Below are 22,429 nucleotides of genomic sequence, written 5' to 3'. Positions count from 1 at the left end.
ATTCCTGTCTCAATCTAAACTTCGATCTTTTAGCAAGTGTTTTACTAGTGCCCTAAGACTAGTAGGGCTTTCGTGGTGGCTCAGAGGGTACAGCGTCTGTCTGCAATGCGGGCGACCCGGGTTCAATCCCTGGGTCGGGATGATCCCCTGGAAAAAGAAATGGCTACCCACTCCAGTATTCTTGCCTGGAGAGTCCCATGGATGGAGGAGCCTGGTAGGCTACAGTCCACAGGGTCGCAAAGAGTTGGACACGACTGAGTGACTTCACTTCACTTAAGACTAGTAGGGTGAGGCCACCATTATCCTGGTCTCCAGACAATCTAATTCTTATTCCTCCTGTTAGGTAGGTAGAATAGAGAAAAGGAGTCCAAAATGGCGGTGGCTAAAAGACAAGGAGGGGAAAAGCCCACAAAAATAGAACAAAGGAAGGATCAAGGATCAGAGTGAGGACCTCAGGTAAAACAAACAGCACTCCTGGCTGGCCCAATTTACATAAGACAGGCCCAGGGAGAGAAAAACATATAAAAAGAGGAGCCAAATCTAGCTCTCTCTCTCTCTCCCGCGTGATGGGGCACTCTTCTCTTCGCATCTTTGGATCGACATGCCCTCATGCCTCGAAGATGGATTTTTCTGCTATCTTCCGAATACAATAGAGCTATAACACTGAGCTGTAAGACTGATTTGTCTAAGAGCTATAACATGGTCCATTCGAGACCTGAGAGCTATAACACGGTCTGTCCAAGACCCGAGAGCTATGACACAGCAAGGGGGCTTTAATGTCCGTCATTCCAAATCTTTGTTGTGATGAGACAAAGAACCGAGGAGCATACACTTGCGTGACGTCTACAGTGCCGTGACTCAGATTTAACCTGGCTGAAACAACCTGCAGAGGCCAAGCACAGCAGGAGCCCAACTCAGCGAAGCTCCCGCGGTAGAAGCAGAACGCAAAGAAAACCCAGAGCAGGGGAAGGCCCATCGTGCTGGAAACCGGGACAGTGAAAAACAAACTCAGCAGAAAGCTCACAAAGCTCAGTCTCAGATTCCAGAAGACCTCCAGTTAAGGTAGGAGGTCCTCACTCCTATGGCTGGAGGGACATGCCTAACGAAATCTTAATTCCTTTACAATCTCTCATTTCTTGTTTCCTTGAACCTCCCGTGAACAGGTGGGCAGCAGTGGGCACAATTGAGGGACTCTGGAGAGGCTACTCCTCAGCATGTCCCAAAGGCGCTATCTGCTGAGCCCCAGTAGCTGTGACACGTCGAGGGGGCTTTAATGTCCGTCACTCCAAATCTTTGTTGTGACAAGACAAAAACTGAGGAACATACACTCGCGTGACACCTCCTGTAGCCCTTGGCACACTGACAAAACTGTCGGTTTACCTGCCTGCCTCCCTGAGTACAAGGCATGGTCTCTGAGGGCGGAGGTTTTATCTTACTCAGCATTTTGCTTTCCAGGGTCTAAGTTCGTGTTGAATGAATGAACTTGTAAATGGGAAAAGAGAATGCGCACTGCCTTACATATGCATTCAGGAAAAGCCCAATCATAATCTGTTCGTTTCCGTGCAGAGAGTCTGGGTTTTGAATACCAGCTGACTGCACCACTCTATCAGTTCAATCACTTTGGGCAAAGTCTCTGAAGTTTCATTTTCATACTTTTAGAAATATGGATGCTAGTAAAGTTTACTGTATAAGATTGAAGAAACTAGGGAAATGTATGTAGCCCCATAGATCAGTGCCAAATAGATAGTTAAATGAACAAAAAATTTTAAACTATTAGTTTTATTGTAATTTCTTATTAATAATTGCATTTCATGCATGCTTAGATGTGGGCTATTGAGGGGACCAAACATCTTTGCACCTTTTTCTTGTGCTGAGCAGATCTCTCTGTCTCTTTTTTCTTTAGGGAAAAAGAAACTTAACAGCAGTTGGCTTGCTGTTTCCTGCTCATTTGCTGCTTTGAGTTTCACTTTCCTTTTTCAGGAACAGGAAGCCACTGATCTCAACAGAACCTTTAGTCTTCAAACTCTGGCTAGTCCATAAGTGTGACAGAGCAGTTAACACTCCATTAAGCCTTGTCCCATTCTGAAAAGCTGGTAAGTGACTTGCTGCCATCCAACGTTTCCTAACTGTGGGCAAAGAAATTTGTTTGTTTTTCTTTCTTTGAAGAAGACTTTCAAGTGAAATTGCTACTAAGATCATGCTTTTTGCTTTTGTTGGTTTTGTTTTTTAATGAATATTTCAAATACAGGGAATACAGAGAATACATAAACTTTACTGTAATCTTATGCAGTTCTGGTTTTTTAAATGATTTGCTTTATTAATAAGAATAGTTTTTTTCTTGAAAACTTCAAGGCATTACAGATCTCACTGAAATTATTGATGAATCTCTCTTACATTTTCTTCACTTCCCTTACTTCCTAGAGAGAAACTGTACCCAGACTTTGTCATAAATTATTGTCATGCTTGTTTTTATGCTCTTTTACTGTATATATGTGTGTATTTAAATGACCTCCAGTATTGCTTTGTAAATTAACAGTTTATTTATGGTATCATACTAAGATTCTCATTCTCCACTTGTTTCTTTCCAGTCAATATGAATTCTTTGAGATTTATCTGCGTTAAGACAAATATGTCTAATTCAGTTAGTTCAATGCTCTTTAGTATTTCCTTTTATGAATATGCAAAAACTTGTACATCCAATCTTCTAACATTACCATAAACAATGATGCTATGCACATTGTTTCCAAAATGATGCATGGCCATCAGGACAATGTAAATATTCTTGAATTGCTATATCCTGGTCATCTGTTTCACTGAACTTTTGTTTGATGTGAAGTGATATCCCATTGTTGTTTAATTTACAGTTTCTTGTCACTAGAATTCTTGAACATTTTTTCTTATAGTCCATTAAATGGACTTATAGTCCATTTAAGTTACTTCCACTTGTGAATTTCTTGTTCACATACTTTGACTACTTTTCTATTAGGTTGTTTGTGGTTTCTTTATTGTTCATAGGTGGGATAGTATTTGTAAGATATATGATGTTTTAAGGTTGCATTTGTTGTACCTTTTATTGTAAGATATTTTAAGTTTTAGTGTAGTTAAATTTATTTTTCTTTCCTTTATAGTTTGTACTATTGGTATCTTATTTTAGAAATCCTTCCCAAAGCAAAGGTTGTAATGACAATATCTCATACTTCCTTCTAAAATTTTTTCACATTTAGTGCTTCATATCAACTGGAATTTACTTTTGAAAATGCTATGAGATTATGAGGATGATATTAATTAAAAATTTTTTTCCTATAGAGCTATTACCTCCCCTTCAAGCTGAGTAAACAGTTGTGTTAAGTTTGTATTTGGTTTAGGTTGTTCTTAGTTTCTCTTTCTGCTTTATCTCATGTTTATTTCTTTGAAATTGTACCCAGCAGTAAAGTCTCCACATGTAAACTTGGCATTCAGCTTTGTTTTCCAGGGCAACCCAGCTATGAAAGTGGGTCAGTCTCAGGGCTCTTGACTATCTTAATGCCATGGTCACATTTTCCTAATTATCGTAATTTTATATAATTCTTAACTTGTTCATCTTTAAAACTCTCTTGGCTATTCTTTGTTCCTTGAGATATCATGGGAACTTTCAGATTATCTTCTTACATTCAATCGAAAGAATGTTCTTGGGCTTTTGATCACCCTTGCGCTGAACTGAAAGATACATTTTGGAGGAACTGACAATTTTTAAGAAGGCTTTTGTCATCTAAGAAAATTGGATAGGTATTCATTTACTTGGGTCATTTTTCATGTCCTTTATAACATTCTTCTTGTAATTATCTCTACAGAAGTTGTTTGTAGCTTTAAAAATTTTTTTCTTCCAGGTACATTATTTTATTTGCTGCTTTTGTGAATAAATTTTAAAAATCCACTTCTTTTTTTTCTTTAGGCTTGTTAATATTTTGCTGAAGATTTTAAAAAATATTTATTTATTTTTAATTGCTTGATGATTGGCTTACAGTATTACACCTGTATTTAGGAGTGAGACTAGCTTGCAGTGTTCCTGCTTGCAATGCCATTGTAATGTGTTGGTCTATATTCTCTTGAAGTGTTTTTTTAAGATTCTAATGTTTAGCACTCAAAGTTTGGTTTGGTTATTGGACCCACTTATCTTTGCAATTTATTTGTGGAAAGTCTTTAATGGTGAGTTTTGTTTTTTAGAATAGCTATGGGACTATTCTTTTTTTTTTTTTCCTATTTATTTTCATGCAGTTTTGGTAAGTTTTTCTCAGAATTGGCCCATTTCAAATTTGCCTGTTTTCAAATTTATTTTTTTTTAAATTGTTCAGCTTAAAAAATGTTTTTACTGTTTGTAGCATATGTCCTGATATTCTTGTCTATGTTCTTGATTTTGGTACATTGCTCCTCCCCCCAACCATTTTTTGTTTATCAATATCAGCAATGTTTTACTGACTTTATTATTTATACTTTTTGAAAACTAACATTGGTTCTGTTAATCTTCTCTTTGTATATTTATTTTTGCTTTATTAAGTTTGGCTTTACTTTTACTATTTACTTCTACTATTTACTTCCTATTGTGTGTGTGTATAATTGGCAACTTTCCCCTGACTTGTGAAGATGAATTTTATATTATTGATTTTCAGCCTTTCTTCTTTTCTAATGCATATATTTAATTATGAACACTTTTTACAGCATGTTTTAGCTTCATTTCACAAGTTTTGACAATAATTATCATTTATTCAGTTTTCTAGATCTTATTCAGTTTTCTTATTGATCAGTGGACTTCCTAGTACTGAGGGAAGTCACTCAGTCGTGTCTGACTCTTTGTGACCCGTGGACTGTGTAGCCTGCCAGGCTCCTCAATCCATGGGATTTTCCAGGCAAGAATACTGGAGAGGGTTGCTATTTCCTTCTCCAGGGGATCTTCCCGACCCAGGGATTGAACCCGGGTCTCCTGCACTGTGAGCAGACTCTTTAACATCTGAGCCACCAGAGATTTCTTTATTTTCTAGTGTATTAGGGAATCTATTTTATGTTTGAAATGTTTTGAGACTTACTTGCTTTTTGAGCTTTGTATGACTACTTTGATATCTGCCATATTCTTTCTTTCTCTCATTCTTGGACTTTAGTTGCATAGATATCCTCTCATTTTACTATACTGTCTATTCTCTTTGGTCCTTTGTTCTTTTTCCTTCTCTTTGTCTCAATTTTTCATTTGATATAGCTTCTTCCAACTAATTCTTTCAAGTGTGTTTAACCTTCAATTTATTTTTCAGAAATAAATTGAATTTATTTCAGATATTTATTTTTAAAGTCTAGAATTCCCTTCAATTCCCACCCCATTCCATTTTCTGTCAGCCATTTAATCTTATCTTTTACTTATTTGAATACACCAAGCTTGTATGCTAAGTTGCTTCAGGCATGTCTGACTGATATCGACCCTATGGACTATAACCTGCCAGGCTCCTCTGTCCATGGGATTCTCCAGCAAGAAGACTGGGGTGCACCACCACAGCCTCCTCCAAGGGATCTTCCTGGCCCTGGGATGGAACCCACCTCTCCTGCAGCTCTTGCCTTGCAGTCGGATTCTTTACGGATGAGCCACCAGGGAAGCCCACACAAAGCTCAGTTGTTTAAAAATCACTGTGGGCTTCCCTGCTGGCTCAGAGGTTAAAGTGTCTGCCTGCAATGCGGGAGACCTGGGTTTGATCCCTGGGTTGGGAAGATCCCCTGGAGAAGCAAATGGAAACCCACTCCAGTATTCTTACCTGGAGAACCCCTGGACAGAGGAGCCTGGTGGGCTACAGTCCACAGGGTCGCAAAGAGTCGAGCATGACTGAGCGACCTCATTTTCACTTTCAACTCAATTATCAGTATGGATTTCTTTCTATTTTCTGTTTTTTTCTCTTGGTTTTCTATCATGTTGTTTTGTCTGCTCTCTGGTGTTTATGATGAATGTGAGACATTGAATATCAAGAAAATGTAGACCTAAAGTTAAGAAAATTTTCTCTTCACTCAGACAAAATTTATTTTGTATCTGTCCTATATAGCTAGAGACACTGGCAATTCTCATTTGTCTTAATCCTATTATAGATTAGATTGAGAAGACGAGAGATGGAATTAAGTCTGTTTCAGTCCACTGGTGGTTCTTCCCTGTTCAGTTCAATTCAGTCACTCAGCTGTGTCCAACTCTTTGTGATCCCAGGGACTGCAGCATGCCAGGCTGCAGTCCATGTCCATCACCAACTCCTGGAGCTTGCTCAAACTCATGTACATCGAGTTGGTGATGCTGTCCAACCATCTCATCCTCTGTCATTCTTTTGTCCTCCTGCATTCAATCTTTCCCTGCATCAGGATCTTTTCCAATGAGTCAGCTCTTCGCATCAGGTGACCAAAGTACTGGAGCTTCAGCTTCAGCATCAGTCCTTCCAATGGATATTCAGAACTGATTTATTTTAGGATTGACTGGTTTGAACTCCTTGCAGTCCAAGGGACTCTCAAGACTCTCAACACCACAGTTCAAAAGCATCAATTCTTCGATGCTCAGCTTTCTTTATAGCCCAACTCTCACAGCCATACAAGACTACTGGAAAAACCATAACTTTGACTAGACAGACATTTGTTGCAAAGTAATATCTCTGCCTTTTAATATGCTGTCTAGGTTGGTCATAGCTTTTCTTTCAAGGAGCAAGCGTCTTTTAATTTCATGACTGCAGTCACCATCTGCAGTGATTTTGGAGCTCAAAAAAAATAAAGTCTCTCACTATTTCCATTGTTTCCTCATCTATTTGCCATGAAGTGATGGGACCAGATGCCATGATCTTTGTTTTCTGAATGGAGAATTTTAAGCCAACTTTTTCACTCTCCTCTTTCACTTTCATCAAGAGGCTCTTTAGTTCTTCTTTGCTTTCTTACATAAGGCAGGTAAGATGGTCTGGTATTCCCATCTCTTTTAGAATTTTCCACAGTTTGTTGTGATCCAAAGGCTTTGGCATAGTCAATAAACCAGCAGCAGATGTTTTCTGGAACTTTCTTGCTTTTTTGATGATCCAGCAGATGTTGGCAATTTGATCTCTGGTTCCTCTGCCTTTTCTAAATCCAGCTTGAACATCTGGAAGTTCATGATTCATGTACTGTTTAAGCCTGGTTTGGAGCAGCTTCTGAATTTGACAGATGCAACAATGCCAAGCTTACCTCTCTGCAGTCACTTCTTTTCCAAATCTTAGCCAATAATATAATTCTTTACTGCTTTGTTTTCTCTCCAATGCTTTCAAATATATTTATATCACAGTTACCCTTGTTTTTAATTTTTCTTATTGAAAGTAATGGCATGATGGCTAGTGTTCTAGCCATCATGGACTTTCCTACCTATTAAATCCTCTCATGTTTCAATTTCTTTCTTTGTGCACTGTTTTTTGAATTAATTTCTCATTTCTATAATCAGATTCATGGATTGGTAAAATATGCCCTCATTCCAGGCATCTATTTTTGTAAAAAAGTTTCTATTTGAACACTGTCATGAGCTTTGTTTATGACTGTTTTTGCCTTATGTTGGCAAAGTTGAGTAACAGTGGTAAAAACAATATGACCCCCAAATCCTAAAATTTTTACTATGTGTTACTAAGAAAAAGTGTGATGATCTCTGCTCTAATTCATTAATTTTTCTCTACTTTTTAAATCCAGTCTCTAGTTTGTTTTTCCTATTGACTTAAAAAAATTAATGATATTTAAATGTCCAAATTATCTACTTTTCATATCTACCCATTAATGTTATATATATTAAAATATATAATATATATGTATATGTATATACATTCAGTTCAGTTCAGTCACTCAGTCGTGTCCAACTCTTTGTGACCCCATGAATTGCAGCACGCCAGGCCTCCCCGTCCATCACAAACTCCCGGAGTTCACCCAAACTCTTGTCCATCAAGTCGGTGATGCCATCCAGCCATCTCATCCTCTGTTGTCCCCTTCTCCTCCTGCCCCTAATCCCTCCCAGCATCAGAGTCTTTTCCAATGAGTCAACTCTTCGCATGAGGTGGCCAAAGTATTGGAGTTTCAGCTTTAGCATCATTCCTTCCAAAGAACACCCAGGACTGAGAATGGACTGGTTGGATCTCCTTGCAGTCCAGGGGACTCTCAGGAGTCTTCTCCAACACCACAGTTCAAAAGCATCAATTCTTTGGCGCTCAGCCTTCTTCACAGTCCAACTCTCACATCCATACATGACCACAGGAAAAACCATAGCCTCGACTAGACAGACCTTTGTTGGCAAAGTAATGTCTCTGCTTTTGAATATGCTATTTAGGTTGGTCATAACTTTCCTTCCAAGGAGTAAGCGTCTTTTAATTTCATGGCTGCAATCACCATCTGCAGTGATTTTGGAGCCCCCTAAAATAAAGTCTGACACTGTTTCCCCATCTATTTCCCATGAAGTGATGGGACTGGATGCCATGATCTTCGTTTTCTGAATGTTGAGATTTAAGCCAACTTTTTCACTCTCCTGATTCACTTTCATCAAGAGGCTTTTTAGTTCCACTTCACTTTCTGCCTTAAGGGTGGTGTCATCTGCATATCTGAAGTTACTGATATTTCTCCCGGCAAACTTGATTCCAGCTTGTGTTTCTTCCAGCCCAGTGTTTCTCATGATGTACTCTGCATATAAGTTAAATAAGCAGGGTGACAATATACAACCTTGACGTACTCCTTTTCCTATTTGGAACCAGTCTGTTGATCCATGTCCAGTTCTAACTGTTGCTTCCTGACCTGCATATACATATGTGTATGTATATAGTTCTTTACACTCCAAGTCCAAATAACATGTTTTAATTGGGTCAGTGACTAAAGAATTCACAGAAACTAGTATAGCAGAAATCACAATACTGTACTGCTCTCTGAAACTATTAAAATTTTTTTTTCCTACTAGATACAGAACAATGGCAGTGACAACCACATTGACATGGAATGAGGAAAGAAGTTTTCAAAAGCTGCTTGGAAATGTTTCTCTGAGACTTCTTTATAAGTCTAGTGTCCATGGAAGAAGCACTGTAGAAATGCAGAATAGGTGCCGTTGTCAAGGACCCATTGTAACAGTGATTTATCATTCCAACAGTATTTTTGGTGTCTTTACGCTTGGGCATAGTTCTGACATGTCTGAAAGTTTTATAGAGCCAAATGCTTCCTTCTTTTTTTCACTTCAAAAGAATGAAACAATGGAAATGAAAACTGTAGTTTTAAATTCAACAGTGACATTTTATCATAATAACCTGACATTTTATTTCTCTAGTTATTACAATCAAAAATTATCTCTAAATTTTGAAGAAAGTCGCATTTATATACCTAGAATTTTTGAGGAAGAATTAATAGTAAAATCTCACGCAAAGTCCACATTTTTAGAATGTGAAGTTTTTCGAGTTGAAGGTATGTTAATTTGTACATTACTAAGTTCTGATTCTAGTCTTTGTGTTTGGTAACTCATAATTAATCTACAAGAACAAGAAAAAAGAAGACAGACAAGTGAATTTCATATCACACATTTTTTAATAACCTCCAAAATGAAACATGGAAGGCATAAAGGTTATGGGGTTATCACCCAGAAAATATAGGCAGCTTTGGCCAAAGTAAGTTGAGAAGTATGAATGAAGGGATGGAGACGGAGAGAGAAGTTTCATTATTTTGACATGTGACACCTTTTGAGTTAGCCCTGGGACTCCTAGGCATAATTATACGAGTTTGCAGAGTGACTTATACAAAGAAGATACTTTTAGCTCCCCTTAATCTCATTATACTGCCAACCCTAATTCCTAACCAAACAGCTCATCTGGGTTATGCAAAAAGACTCAATGCCCTATTTAGAAGTTAGACTTGGTCACATTTAATCAGACAAGCTTAAAAATTGTTATGCCGTGTTTATTTCCTTTAGGAATTAAAGATGAGGCAGGCTACATAAACAGGATAACAAGAGCCACACAGTAAGTTAGTTTCTTGAACTATCTCTTACTCATTTCATTTAGATCAACTGTATGAATGGCACTGACAGTGAGATTAAAAATCATGTTACTTGGAGTGATAAAAATCAGTTACAGTGTTCCTGACATAATGTGTTGAAAACAATTTAGAACAGCAACAAAAACAAAACCACTACCAGCTGAAACTTTTTAAGATCCACATGATGGCAGTTTGACTTCATGTTTCACTTTGGTTCTGTTAGATTCAAAGTTTTCCAGAGTTGAGAAGACTATTTTAGATAATTCCTCTGAATCCTTATTTTGAGAATCAAGTTTTCAGAAAAACCTCAGAAAATTTTAAAAACAAAGTCCCCTCTTCCCACTTATAGATAAACACTTGCATTGCATATATTTTATTTCTGTTTCCCCTTAATGTAACATTGTCACTGAAAATTCATTTTCAGTGTTGTTATTTCTTATTATACTTATGGGGTCTAAGGCTAATAGTTTAGAAATTATTTGGTTGCTGGTTAGTTTAACTTAGTCAGATATAGATAAGTACATTTTCTTCAAGCACAAAATGTATAACCTTAGACCCTTTCAAGTTATATGAAAGAAGATGCTAATATCAAAATAATAAATAAGTGTTAAAACATGCTTTTTAGCAGGAAGACAAGCTCAGCAGAATTATATTGTTCCTTATGAAAGTTTGGCTGTTGTATTTAACAACTGCACTTTTCCAGGCACAGAAATAGTCTCCTAGCAGATGTCAGAGCCTACAGTCCCTATGCAGACTTGGTTTCAGAAATCCGTATTCTCTTGCTGGGTCCAGTTGGGTCTGGAAAGTCCAGTTTTTTCAATTCAGTGAAGTCCATTTTCCAAGGCCATTTGACTCGCCAAGCCATAGTGGGATCTGATGTCACCAGCATTACTGAACAGGTAAGTTATTTCAGGATTTCCTGAGGATTTTGTTTTATAGGTTACAATTATGAGGTCTGTTAATTTCTTTGGCACTTTCTTCAATAGCTTAACCTCCTAATCTATGAACAATTAAATGCTAAATCAAATGTAAAACAGGAATAAAAATTGAATTAGAATTTTCCCCCACGAGTTATATTAGACAGAGAAGCTTTCCATTTTAATGGACGTAAGCAGTTTTAAGAAGAATGCTTTTTGGTATTTGCAAAAAATAATAAATGTTTAAAAACTTTGTAGAAATCTTTGTCCAAAAAAAAAAAAAAAAAAAATCTTTGTCCGTTTTATTTGATATATATATATTTACTCATGTCCCACATGATTTTGCCTGGATTGAAATTATTTTCTCTTTTTTTGTAATAAAATAATGAAAATTATGTATTGTAACACTTTTGCATTATATGAGATCATTTAATAGAAAATGATCATGAGAAGCAAAACCTTCATGGGGTAAATCAGTCTACCAACGCTCCTATAAAGACTATCTTATTTGTAAATAAATATATTTAAGGAAATAAGTACTAATGCCATTTTTAAAACTGTTATGCTAAAGATCTTTGATTTACAGTGCAATATTTATCTAGAAGCTTCCATTCTATGCTTGTCAATATTATGTAATCAACAAAAAGAATAAAGGGAATTAATAGAAAATATTAATGTATTGAATATTATCTAACTCTAATTAGAGTTAATTTCTTTCAAGTTGAGGTACCAATAAACCCCATTCACTTAGATCAAAATCTCCAGTGGAATTGCTTTAGGCATTTTTATGAAGCAATGGGTGCTTTGACTCCTTCACAAATGACAATAGGTTACAGAGGAATTCTCCACCTCCTGGTTTGGACTGAAAGAACTGAGTATCATTTGGTGTCTCTGAGAAGACCTTTTCTTTGTGATTCTTCCCAAATCTTCTATAGTTGAGTCTATGTTGAAAGTGTATTTGACCAATAAGTGAAATTTTTTCAGAGTTATCCTGAAAAATAGTCTTGGGATCAGATGGAGTGTGTCTAGAAAAGAAGCTTTGTTAAAGTGAAAAGTGAAAGTGAAAGTTCCTCAGTTGTTTCTGACTCTTTGTGACCCCATGGACTGTCCATGGAATTCTCCAGGCCAGAATACTGGAGTAGGTAGTCTTTTCCTTCTCCAGTGGATCTTCCCAACAGGGATTGAACCCAGGTCTCCTGCACTGCAGGCAGATTCTGCATGCAAAGTGCTCCTAATGCATGTCAAAATATGGTGGTTCTAAGCTGAACTTTTCTCATGGAATATCATATTTGATTGAAAAGACAACTGAAAGACTTGCTTATTTATACTTGGATATTTGGTAGACATTTTGGGGAAAAATGCACGAAATGAGGGTATCACTTCAAGGATAACAACCTACAGTGTTTGTTGTCAAAGATAACATTTGAGCTTTTAAGAAAAAGAGCATGAGGAAGTTTGTATCCACTACTTTGAGCTTGAAAACTTAAGAACTTAAAGACTTATCTAATGAGATTAATGATGGTATTAACAAATATGATATTGTAATATTGTACAATGAAATGTACCAATATTTGGAAGATCCAGATAAGCCAGTGAACCAATACTTTCAAATGACCAATGCATCAAGTTACAAAATCATGGATGGATAAAAAATATATTCAAAGTGTAAAATAGATCAATGAACTTAATGTCATAGTTTGAAAGTATCACAGATTTCACATTGCAGGGAACCTTTGAGAAATTATCACTTGTTCAGCTTTGATGTATTATTAATGAGCAATGTCCAGAATTCTCTGAAAGCTGTTAAATTAAATACTCCCTCCTTGCCTACTACCTGTATGTGTGAGGTCAGATTTTTCATATACTTCAACCCAAACAATATATCACAAGAGATTGAATGCAGAGGCAACTATGAGAATCTTGCTGTTTTTTATTGATTCAGACATAAAAAGAATTGAAAAAAGTATATCAATCCCACTCTTTTCTATAATTTTTTGAAAATAGTTTTTCCCTAAAATTGTTAGATTAATATATAACAGGTTCATATTATATTTTTAAATAATTTAAGAAATACTAAAAATGTTTGTTTTAATTTCTAGTATGTTGCACATAAATAGATAAGACCTACATGAATAAAATATCTTTGGGAGCCTCAATAATTTTTAAGAAACTTAGTTGATCTTGAGACCAAAATGTTTGAGGACCACAGTATAAATATTAATGGGTTTTTCTTATTATTATTACATCTTGAAGGCCAGTTGAAGAGTGAACTTTTATATTGCTGTGTTTTGTTTTACAGTATAGGATATATTCTATTAAAGATGGAAAAAATGGCCAATCTCTGCCATTTATGTTGTGTGACTCCATGGGGCTGGATGAGAAAGAGGGAGTAGGCTTATGTGTGGATGACATACCCCACATCTTAAAAGGCTGTGTGCCAGACAGATATGAGGTAAGAATCCTTCAAAGTCTAGAACATTTCAAATCATTTTCAGCAATGCTTTTCATTGATATTTTATCACATGCATTTCTAATTTTTATAAAGTGGTTTCAACACCAACCAATACTACTGTATTTTAAATTAAAAAATATTTATGTAAAGAAAGCAGATAACTTCTATTATTTTCTATAGCATTAAGAAATATAACCAAAAGGCAAGATTTTACTCATATAGGTTCCAGGAAAAGGTCAGGAGGAACTGTGTTTATATTACTCTTTGCAATGATTCTAAATACTAGGAAAGGAGTAATATAATCTCTTGCACTTTTATAATCACTTAGACAAAATATTGAAACAACTACTCTTAGTTGATATGTGATGTTACATTGAAGGTGAGCAGGCTTCACTACTTAAATACAGCCTAAATACCTGATTTCAAAGGTTGGCTCTGCTACCAATTAGGTGTGTACCCATAAGTAAGTTACATGCTTGTCTCTGTGAGTTTTTTTTTTTTTTTTTAATGTGGGAAATGTAGATAATGATAATGCTGATCTCATAGGTGGCTAAAAAGATTAAATGAGAAGATAAATTCTAAGTTCTCAGAAAGTTAAACATTATTGTCACCTTTCTTTTAGGTATTGGGTGCAATAAAATTAGCCTCAATTTCTAAGCAGTGATTTCCTTTTCCTCAATTGTGCTTTGAGATTTGAAGAGACTGAGACTTGAAATTAGCTTTTAAAGTTTAAAAATAAAATAAAATTAAAAAAATAGCATTGTTTGTACTTTTCTGAAATATTTCCATTATGGATAATTAAGTTGTAATTATATATATATATATATAATATATATATATATTTTGCCAAAGCAATGAAGTGGGTTGTATTATTTTTTTTTAATATAATGATACCATGCTAACAGTGGAGAGGAAGTATGAAAGAATGCTGTGAACTAATCTGGGGCAGGAGTGTCTGGGAGAAGGGAAGTTTTGTGTTGGAAGTTAGTGGCGATCATGCTTGAAACATGAATTGTATCTGAAAGAATTCAGCAGAATTCTTTTAAATGAATGAAAGCATTCTCTTAAATGTTACCTTATATTTCTATAACAGTTTAGTCCCCAAAAACCAATTACACCCAAGCATCCTACTTTCATCACCTCTCCATCACTGAAAGACAGGATCCACTGTGTGGCTTATGTCTTTGATATCAACTCTATGGACAATCTCTCCTCTAAAATGGTGGCAAAGCTCAAACAAATTCAAAAAGAAGTAATAAACTGCGGTGAGTTTCAAAACATTTTTACTTTGAAATAAAGATACATCCACAGAAAATTGCAAAAAGAATACAGCAAGGTCCCATGTCCCCTTCTTCCAATTTCCAGAGTCCCAGTTTGGTTGGTGGCAGTAGCAGATAGAGATCATTCAAAGGCTTTACTGAAATCCTTAAAGACTAGAATGGCTATGATTTTTTCATCATGTGTGATTTTCCTATGGCTAGATAGAGGAATTACCTCCCCATATTAGGTGACTAGACCAGAAAGATTAAAACCAGGAGATACAACACTCATAAGGCGTGTTATAGCTCTGTTATTTTGTTACATGGGTAGATTCCAGTAACTACTGCTACATACAGAACTATTCCATCGCCATGAAAGTCTTTGTCATGGTACCCCCCAACCCTCACCAGTTAATTTTTGGCAGCAATTAATCTCTCCTTTATCTCCATAAGTTTTGAGAATGTTATACAAATGGAATCCCAACAGTATGTCTGATTTGAGGCTGGCTTTCTTCACTCAGTCTAATATCCTTTGAATTACATAAAAGTTGTTATGTATATTAGTTGTTCATTTCTGTTTATTGTTGAGTACTAATTCATGGTATAGATATTCCATAGTTGTTTTAACCGTTCTTTATTAAAGGACTTTTTGATTACTTCTGTTTTTGGGCTATTGCACATAAAGCTCCTTTGAATATTAGTGTGCAGGTTTTTGTGTGGATGTAAGTTTTCTTTCTTCTGGAATCATTCCCCAAAAGTGTGATTGCTGGGTCCTATGCTAACTCTGTGTTTAATTTTTTAAAGAAAACGCCAAACCACTTTTTAGAATTACTGCACATTTTCTATTTTTACAATATATGAGAGATCCAGATTCTCTGGATTCTTGCTAGTATTTACGATTATTGCTTTTTTTTTTTTTTTTTTTTAACTTTTCTAGTAGGTATATAATGATAGTTTACATTGCCCTAATGGCGGCTCAGCTGGTAAAGAGTCTGCCTGCAGTGCAGGAGACCTGGGTTTAATCCCTGGGTCAGGAAGATCCCCTGGAGAAGGACATAGCAACCCATTCCAGTATTCTTGCCTGGAAAATCCCATGGATGGAGGAGCCTGGCAGGGTACAGTCCATGGGGTTGCAAAGAGCTGGACACGACTGAGGGACTTCATTTTAATGATTAATTACACTGACCATCTTTTAATGTACTTATTTGCTTGTATATGTCTTCTTCAGTAAAAGATCTCTTCATGTCTTTGACCTGTTTTCTATTTGGACACTTTGTTTTTTTTACTGTTGAATTTTAAAAGACCCGTAAATTCTAGATATGATTCATTTGTCAGATATGACATATGGTTTGCAAATAGTTTCTTCCAGTACTCAGTTGTCTTTTCAATATCTTAGCAGAGCCTTTCACAAACAAAATATTAAAAATGTTGGTGAACTCCTATTTGTCAATTTTTTCTTTTAAGGATCATGTTTTTCATTTTGTGTCTAAAATCCTTTGCCAAGCTTTAAGTCTTGGATTTTTTTCTGTTTTCTTCTAAAAGTTTTATATAGTCTTAACATTTTACATTTAAATATGTAATTAATTTTGAGTCACTTTTTGTGTAGGATATGAAGTGTAGGTCAAGGTTGATTTTATTTTTGCCTATGGATATTCAGTTGCTCCAGGACCATTTGTTGAAAAAACTGTCATTTCTCAATTGTATTGCTTTTGTACCATTATCAAAAATCCATGTCCTCACTTCTGTGCATCTATTTCTGGGTCTCTATTCTGTTCCCTTGATCTATATGTTCATTCCTCTACCAACATCACACAGTCTTTATCACTGTGGTTATATAATAATAAAAGCTATAGGTCTTAAAGTGGGTAAAATAATCCCTTCCACTTTATTCTTATTTGTCAAAATTATTTTATCTATTCTAGTTCCTTTACATTTCTGTAGAAATTTTAGAGTTACTTTGTATATTTCTACAAAAAAAGTCTTAATGGGATGTTGATTGTTTATTAGTTCTAGGAAGACTTTTTTCATCATTAAATTCTTAGGATTTCATGTCATCTCAAATGGGGACAATTTTATTCCTTCTTTCTTAACTTGTATGTGTTTTATTTATTTTTGTTTATCTTACCATCCTGGCTCGTACTTTTAGTTGAATAGTGATGAGAACAAATACCCTTGTTTTGTTTCTGAACTTAGGAGAAGAGATTCAATGTTTCACCACGTTAATGTCAACTAATGCCATTATAGTTTTTAATAGCTGTTCTTTATTAAGTTGAGGACGTTCTTCTTTATTCCAACTTCTCTGAGAGTTTGTTTTTTTTTAAAGCATGAATGGCTATTGAATTTTGCCAAATGGTTTTTCTCTATAGATTGATATGATCATGGGAATTGTTTCCCTGTGTAGTCTGTTTATGTCATGGATCATATTGACTGAATTTGAATCTTGAGCCAACTTTGTCTCCATAACACAAAGCCCATGTGTTCATGGTGCATAATTCCTTTTATATATTGCTGAATCCTATTTGATAATATTTTATTAAGAAATTTGGCATCTACATTTATGAGGGATATTGGGCTGTAGTTTTTTTGTTTTGTTTTTTAATTTCTGTAGTGTTTGCCAAGGAGAAGGCAATGGCACCCCACTCCAGTATTCTTGCCTGGAAAATCCCATGGACGGAGGAGCCTGGTGGGCTGCAGTCCATGGGGTCACTAGAGTCGGACACGACTGAATCACTTCACTTTCACTTTTCACTTTCATTCATTGGAGAAGGAAATGGCAGTCCACTCCAGTTCTTGCCTGGAGAATCCCAGGGACGGGAAAGCCTGGTGGGCTGCCGTCTATGGGGTCGCACAGATTCGGACAGGACTGAAGCGACTTAGCAGCAGCAACAGCAGTATTTTTCAGGGTTTGGTCTCAGGTAATATTGGTGTTATAAAATGAGTTAGGAAGTACTCTTTCCTCTTTCATTTTCTGGAAGGGATTGTATAGAATTTTTTTTTTTTTAAACGTGTGGTAGAATTCTCCAATAAAACCATCTGGCCCTGGAGATTTCTTTTTCAGGGATTTTTAAAACCATGAGTTCAATTTAAAAATAGTTTTAGGGCTATTAAAATGATCTATTTCATATTAGATGAGCTGTAGTGTAGTTTGTAGTGTATAGTTTCAGTCTATTTCATCTAAGTTGTCAAACTATGCATGTAGACTTGTTCATAGTATCTTCTCATTCTTTTTATGTCTTTGGGGTCTAAAGAGATATCCCTCTGTCCTTCTTGGGGAAATAGCTGTTAGTAAAGTAGAACTTTGGTTCAGTTACAACCAGTTATTTACTTTGATCTCTATGGTTTTAGGGAAAAGGCAGGGTCCTTAGTAGAACTGTGAAATCAGTGTACTTCACGTTCACAAATGCTCTCAGACAACTCTCCTTGCTTTCTCTCTTCCTTGGGGTTCTTTTTCAGTCTTCAAGATCCAGCAACCACTTCCCCCCCACTGACCAATTTAAAACACACTGTTTGAATGGGATAGTAGCTGATTGAAACTTAGTATAATTTTAATTCCATTTAGAAATAGTCTCTCATTTTGGAAGAAATAATGTCTCCCATTATAAGAACTTCAAGTCCCATATTGAGATTTCTTGGGAATATTCCATTCTCCTGATCTTAAATTTACCTTACAGAGTACTATTTTCACACATATTTAATTATCTTGTTAATACACTACTGTTTATGATGTAAATTAACTGGTTTATCTACTTGATATAGGTGTAGCACAAGTAGCATTACTTACTAAAGTGAAAAATTGCAATGAAGTTCTTCAAGACAACTTCTTAAAGATGAATAAGGCTATGATTTCTCAAAGCCAGGTAAAGAATACTTTTTGCAACTAGATAGAATTGTAATAGTTTTATATTTTTGCATGTGTGTGCATGCTCACACTACATATTCACAGGTAAATGAAGAAATGAATCAATTGGCTGGTTGATTGAAGTTAATACCCTACTTTAAAATAATAATCTGAATTATAATTATATTCAGAAAATAATATTAAGCCATTGTGTTTACTGTTTCTTTCTTAAATTATATTTAAATTCAGTCAAATTTTAGATATAAGACTTACGTTTATTAAATTCTTTTTTCCACAGATACAGAATGTCAACAAGATACTAGGCATTCCTCTTTCTAGAATATTGGTGGTTGACAATTATGCTTCAGAGAGGGAGATGGACCCTGTAAAGGACATTCTGATCCTCTCTGCGCTGAAGCAGATGTTCCGGGCTACGGATGACTTCTTAGAGGATTTGCCTCTTGAGTAAACAGGTGATCTGGCCCCATCTTGCTCCTCTCACGAAGTTTTTGGAAAAACACTAGCTATTTCTCAGTTGGATGGTTGGTACCCATCTGCCTGCAGTAGTCCTGACAGTCATGTAACAATATTGCTTTGTTCTCACCATTTTTATGTTTTGTTTCCAGATACAACTGCAGGAATGTTCCAGCTCTGCATCAGTTGACTTGATTCAGACACTTGGCCCAAGCTGGAGTTGCCAACAGCCTCTTTGAGATTCTGCCTCTACTCGAGTTTTGCTTTCTGTCCCTGACAATATTTAGCTGATGGTTCCTTCTAAGATCAGCCATACCTCAAGTACAAAGGCCAACCTTGAGCAGTAGTGGGCCAACATATGTCCTATTGCAAACCATCTTTCGTATTTATACACTATTTACAAATTAATTTCTATGACATCTTTGAATATATCCTCAGAAAAGTTAACTATTTCCTTACTTACTTGTCTTAATTGTTTCAATACTTAATTTAAAACTCAGTGTCAGTACTAACCACACTGAGCATAAAATGGTTAGAGATATCTGCTTCTCTAAATAGTGAGCTTTTCAAGAAGCAGGGTTTGGATTTTGCTTATCTTGGTTATTCACAGAAATTCGCACACTGCCTGGAAGGGAGCAAGCATACCTGCTCTTAAGCATATCTCCCGATCTCCCCAGTGTGATAATGTATATTTAAAATTTTCTCCTTATGGAAAGGAAGACTGTGAGAGAATGAAATGCTGGAGATAAATAAAGGAAGGAGAATGTATCACTTAGCTCTGGATGAAAATATGAATTTAAGTTAATTAAAAGAAACAAGTGTTCCCAAGAGATTAACATTTCATTTCTGTGAGAAAAAAAACATTTTTCCTCTAATGAACCCGTGCCTGATTTTCATTGATTGAATTCCAAACCACCCTAGCCATATTTCCAAAGTAGAGTGATCAAATAAGGTTACTGCTGCTGCTGCTGCCGCTAAGTCACTTCAGTTGTGTCCAACTCTGTGTGACCCCATAGACGGCAGCCCACCAGGCTCCCCCGTCCCTGGGATTCTCCAGGCAAGAACACTGAAGTGGGTTGCCATTTCCTTCTCCAATGCATGAAAGTGAAAAGTGAAAGGGAAGTCTACTACTGCAAGTCAATTATAAGGTTCTTTTATACAAGTACTCCCAAATGATTCTAAAGTTCACTGGATAGCTGAAGAAGTTAGAACTATTAATAAAGAAAGATGAAGAATCAGGTTTTCTCTCTTTTTACTTAACTCCTTTCAATTTTCTGTCTTTGTCAAATGAATATGCTTTGGATCAATGGTTCTTTGTATTAATACAATCCAACTTAGAATTATTATCTTTTGGGGGAAGTCCTGGGTATTACAAGGGCAAGAATTCCTTCAGGATAATTATGGGAAAAAGAATATTTCCTAAATCAAAGCTACAGGTGAAGCCATGTTCTAATGAATGTCCAGAAGCCATAGTTCAATGGAAGAGATGGATAGGTTCTTTAGAAAATATTTGGGAATAGAATGGTCATAAGTATTGAGGAGTAGAGCCCAAGTAGATGTTGGGAACAAAATTAGAGTGGCAGACAGGATAGTTATGATGTGGTTATAAGGCACAACAGGTCTGGAAAGTAAGGTATGTTTGCCTCCATGTATTCTAGCGAGAAAAAAAAGCCATAGCTATTGTTGGTTGGAAAAGACCGAAGGTGACTCAAGACCCACCACTGATTTCAGTAACTGTAGGGCCATACTTCATCCTTCTCCAGAGTGGAGTCAGCAAAAATCTGGGCAGAGGAAAGTTTCTCTAGATGTAAAATTAGATTCAAAATGGAACTTTATTTGAAAGGATAGCATAGAATACTGTTATGAGGGAGAAGGAGATACTGAAAAAGATGGGAAGTAATGGAATTATGAACAGACTTAAGCAATGAGGGACTGTCTAGGTGAGCCAACATTGTTTGAGAATGTAAATACTGAGGTTTTTTCTCTTTTTCTATAAAGGGCAGTGTTAGATAATTGATGTCACAATTCTGAATCCTCTGATTTTACACTACTTTGGGAGCATTTAAACCCCCAATGGAGCTAAATATTTATTTGGAGTTTAGGCTGGAAAGGATTGGTGATGGCAGGAAGCCTCAAAAGGGGTAAACTTCTCTTTAACCTGAGAGGACTTTCCCTGACATTGTAGATTCTGCTGATCTTTCTCTACCATCCTGAGAGATAGTAGGACTCACCATTTTGCTGCATTTTAGAAGCCATTCAGCATTTTTTAAACTTTACATAATTTGCAGTTCATTTAGTTGTATAGTCCAGCCAAAATTGCTAAAATACTTCTTAGCAAAATAGTGCTAAGGGGCACAGTAGATAAAACAAGGGGAAATATAAGGTAGAATATTGTCTTAAAGTGAGGGGGATGTTGGTGAGACAGTTTAAGTATCAATGCTAGAACCTTTGTGTGGTAGGTGGATGCCACAACATGTTTCTTAATCTACATGTCCATCAATGGATGGATAAAGAAATGAAATATTATTCAACCATAAAAGAAGAAAATTCTGCCATTTTAGACAAAATAGATGGGCCAGAGTATTGTGTTAAAAGAAATGAGTCATATAGGGGAGACAAATACTGCATAACATTTCTTAAATGTTAATGAAATGGTGGTGGCCAAAGGCTGAGCGGGAGGGAAATGAGATGTTCGTTAAAGGATACAAATTTTCAGTTGTTGCTTAGAGAGTAGTTATTAAATATTTTCACCACACATACAAAGAAGGTAATGATTTGAGATGAGATGATGGATATGTTAATTAACCATATTGTGGTAATCATCTCATAATATATGTTTATTAAATCATGTTGAACATCTTAAATTTACATAATGTTTTATATCAGTTATATCTTAATGAAATTTGAAAAAAAGTAAAAACAAAAGTAATTATTTCTGACAGAAATTTGTAGCATTGTGCAAATTCATCCAGCATCCACCTTAATAAGGGGGGTAGTTACAGTGGGTGATGTGCAAGCCTGTGTCTTCTTTAGAAAACTAATCTTAAAAGATTATCATGTTGCTTCTTCATAAAAAAGGGAGGCTAATAACTAATTGGCAAAACTGATCGGGGGACTCAAGTAGGCCTCAGATGATTCAGATACCGGCTGATGATTAATCATCTTGTAGGGACATAACTCCATCCGATGCTAAAGTGGCCACCTGATAGCAAGGCTGATCAAAGTCTTTGTGTTAGTTGCTCAGTTGAGTCTGACTCTTTGAGACTCATGAACTATAGCCCACCAGGCCCCTTTGTCCAAGGAGTTCTCCAGGAAAGAATACTGGAGTGGGTAGCCATTCCCTTCTCCAGTGGATCTTCCTGACCAGGGATCAAACCTGTGACTCCTGCATTGTAGCAGATTCTTTACCTTCTGAGCCACAGGGGAAGCTTGATCAAAGTCTTAAGGCATTCCTAAAGCTGTGAGGAAACACAAGCTGGAATCAAGATTGCCGGGA

General features: G+C 36.1%; 1 protein-coding gene across 1 annotated transcript; it reads left to right on the top strand.

Moving 5' to 3' along the window:
• The first annotated feature begins 1,985 nt into the window (after positions 1 to 1,985).
• IFI44L (interferon induced protein 44 like) lies at positions 1,986 to 21,388 on the top strand. The gene is made up of 9 exons (XM_014481778.2): positions 1,986 to 2,093; positions 8,933 to 9,426; positions 9,929 to 9,977; positions 10,697 to 10,892; positions 13,210 to 13,362; positions 14,456 to 14,627; positions 18,378 to 18,478; positions 18,758 to 18,932; positions 19,086 to 21,388. Exons 2-8 carry the CDS (start codon positions 8,943 to 8,945, stop codon positions 18,926 to 18,928), a joined length of 1,326 nt encoding a protein of 441 aa, XP_014337264.1. The 5' UTR covers positions 1,986 to 2,093; positions 8,933 to 8,942; the 3' UTR covers positions 18,929 to 18,932; positions 19,086 to 21,388.
• The last annotated feature ends 1,041 nt before the right edge of the window (positions 21,389 to 22,429 follow it).

This window comes from Bos mutus, chromosome 3, assembly GCF_027580195.1.
Source record: "Bos mutus isolate GX-2022 chromosome 3, NWIPB_WYAK_1.1, whole genome shotgun sequence".
NCBI classification, from domain to species: Eukaryota; Metazoa; Chordata; class Mammalia; order Artiodactyla; family Bovidae; genus Bos; species Bos mutus.
The sequence above is the reverse complement of the archived record's forward strand: the minus strand, read 5'-3'. Positions and strand labels throughout refer to the sequence as shown.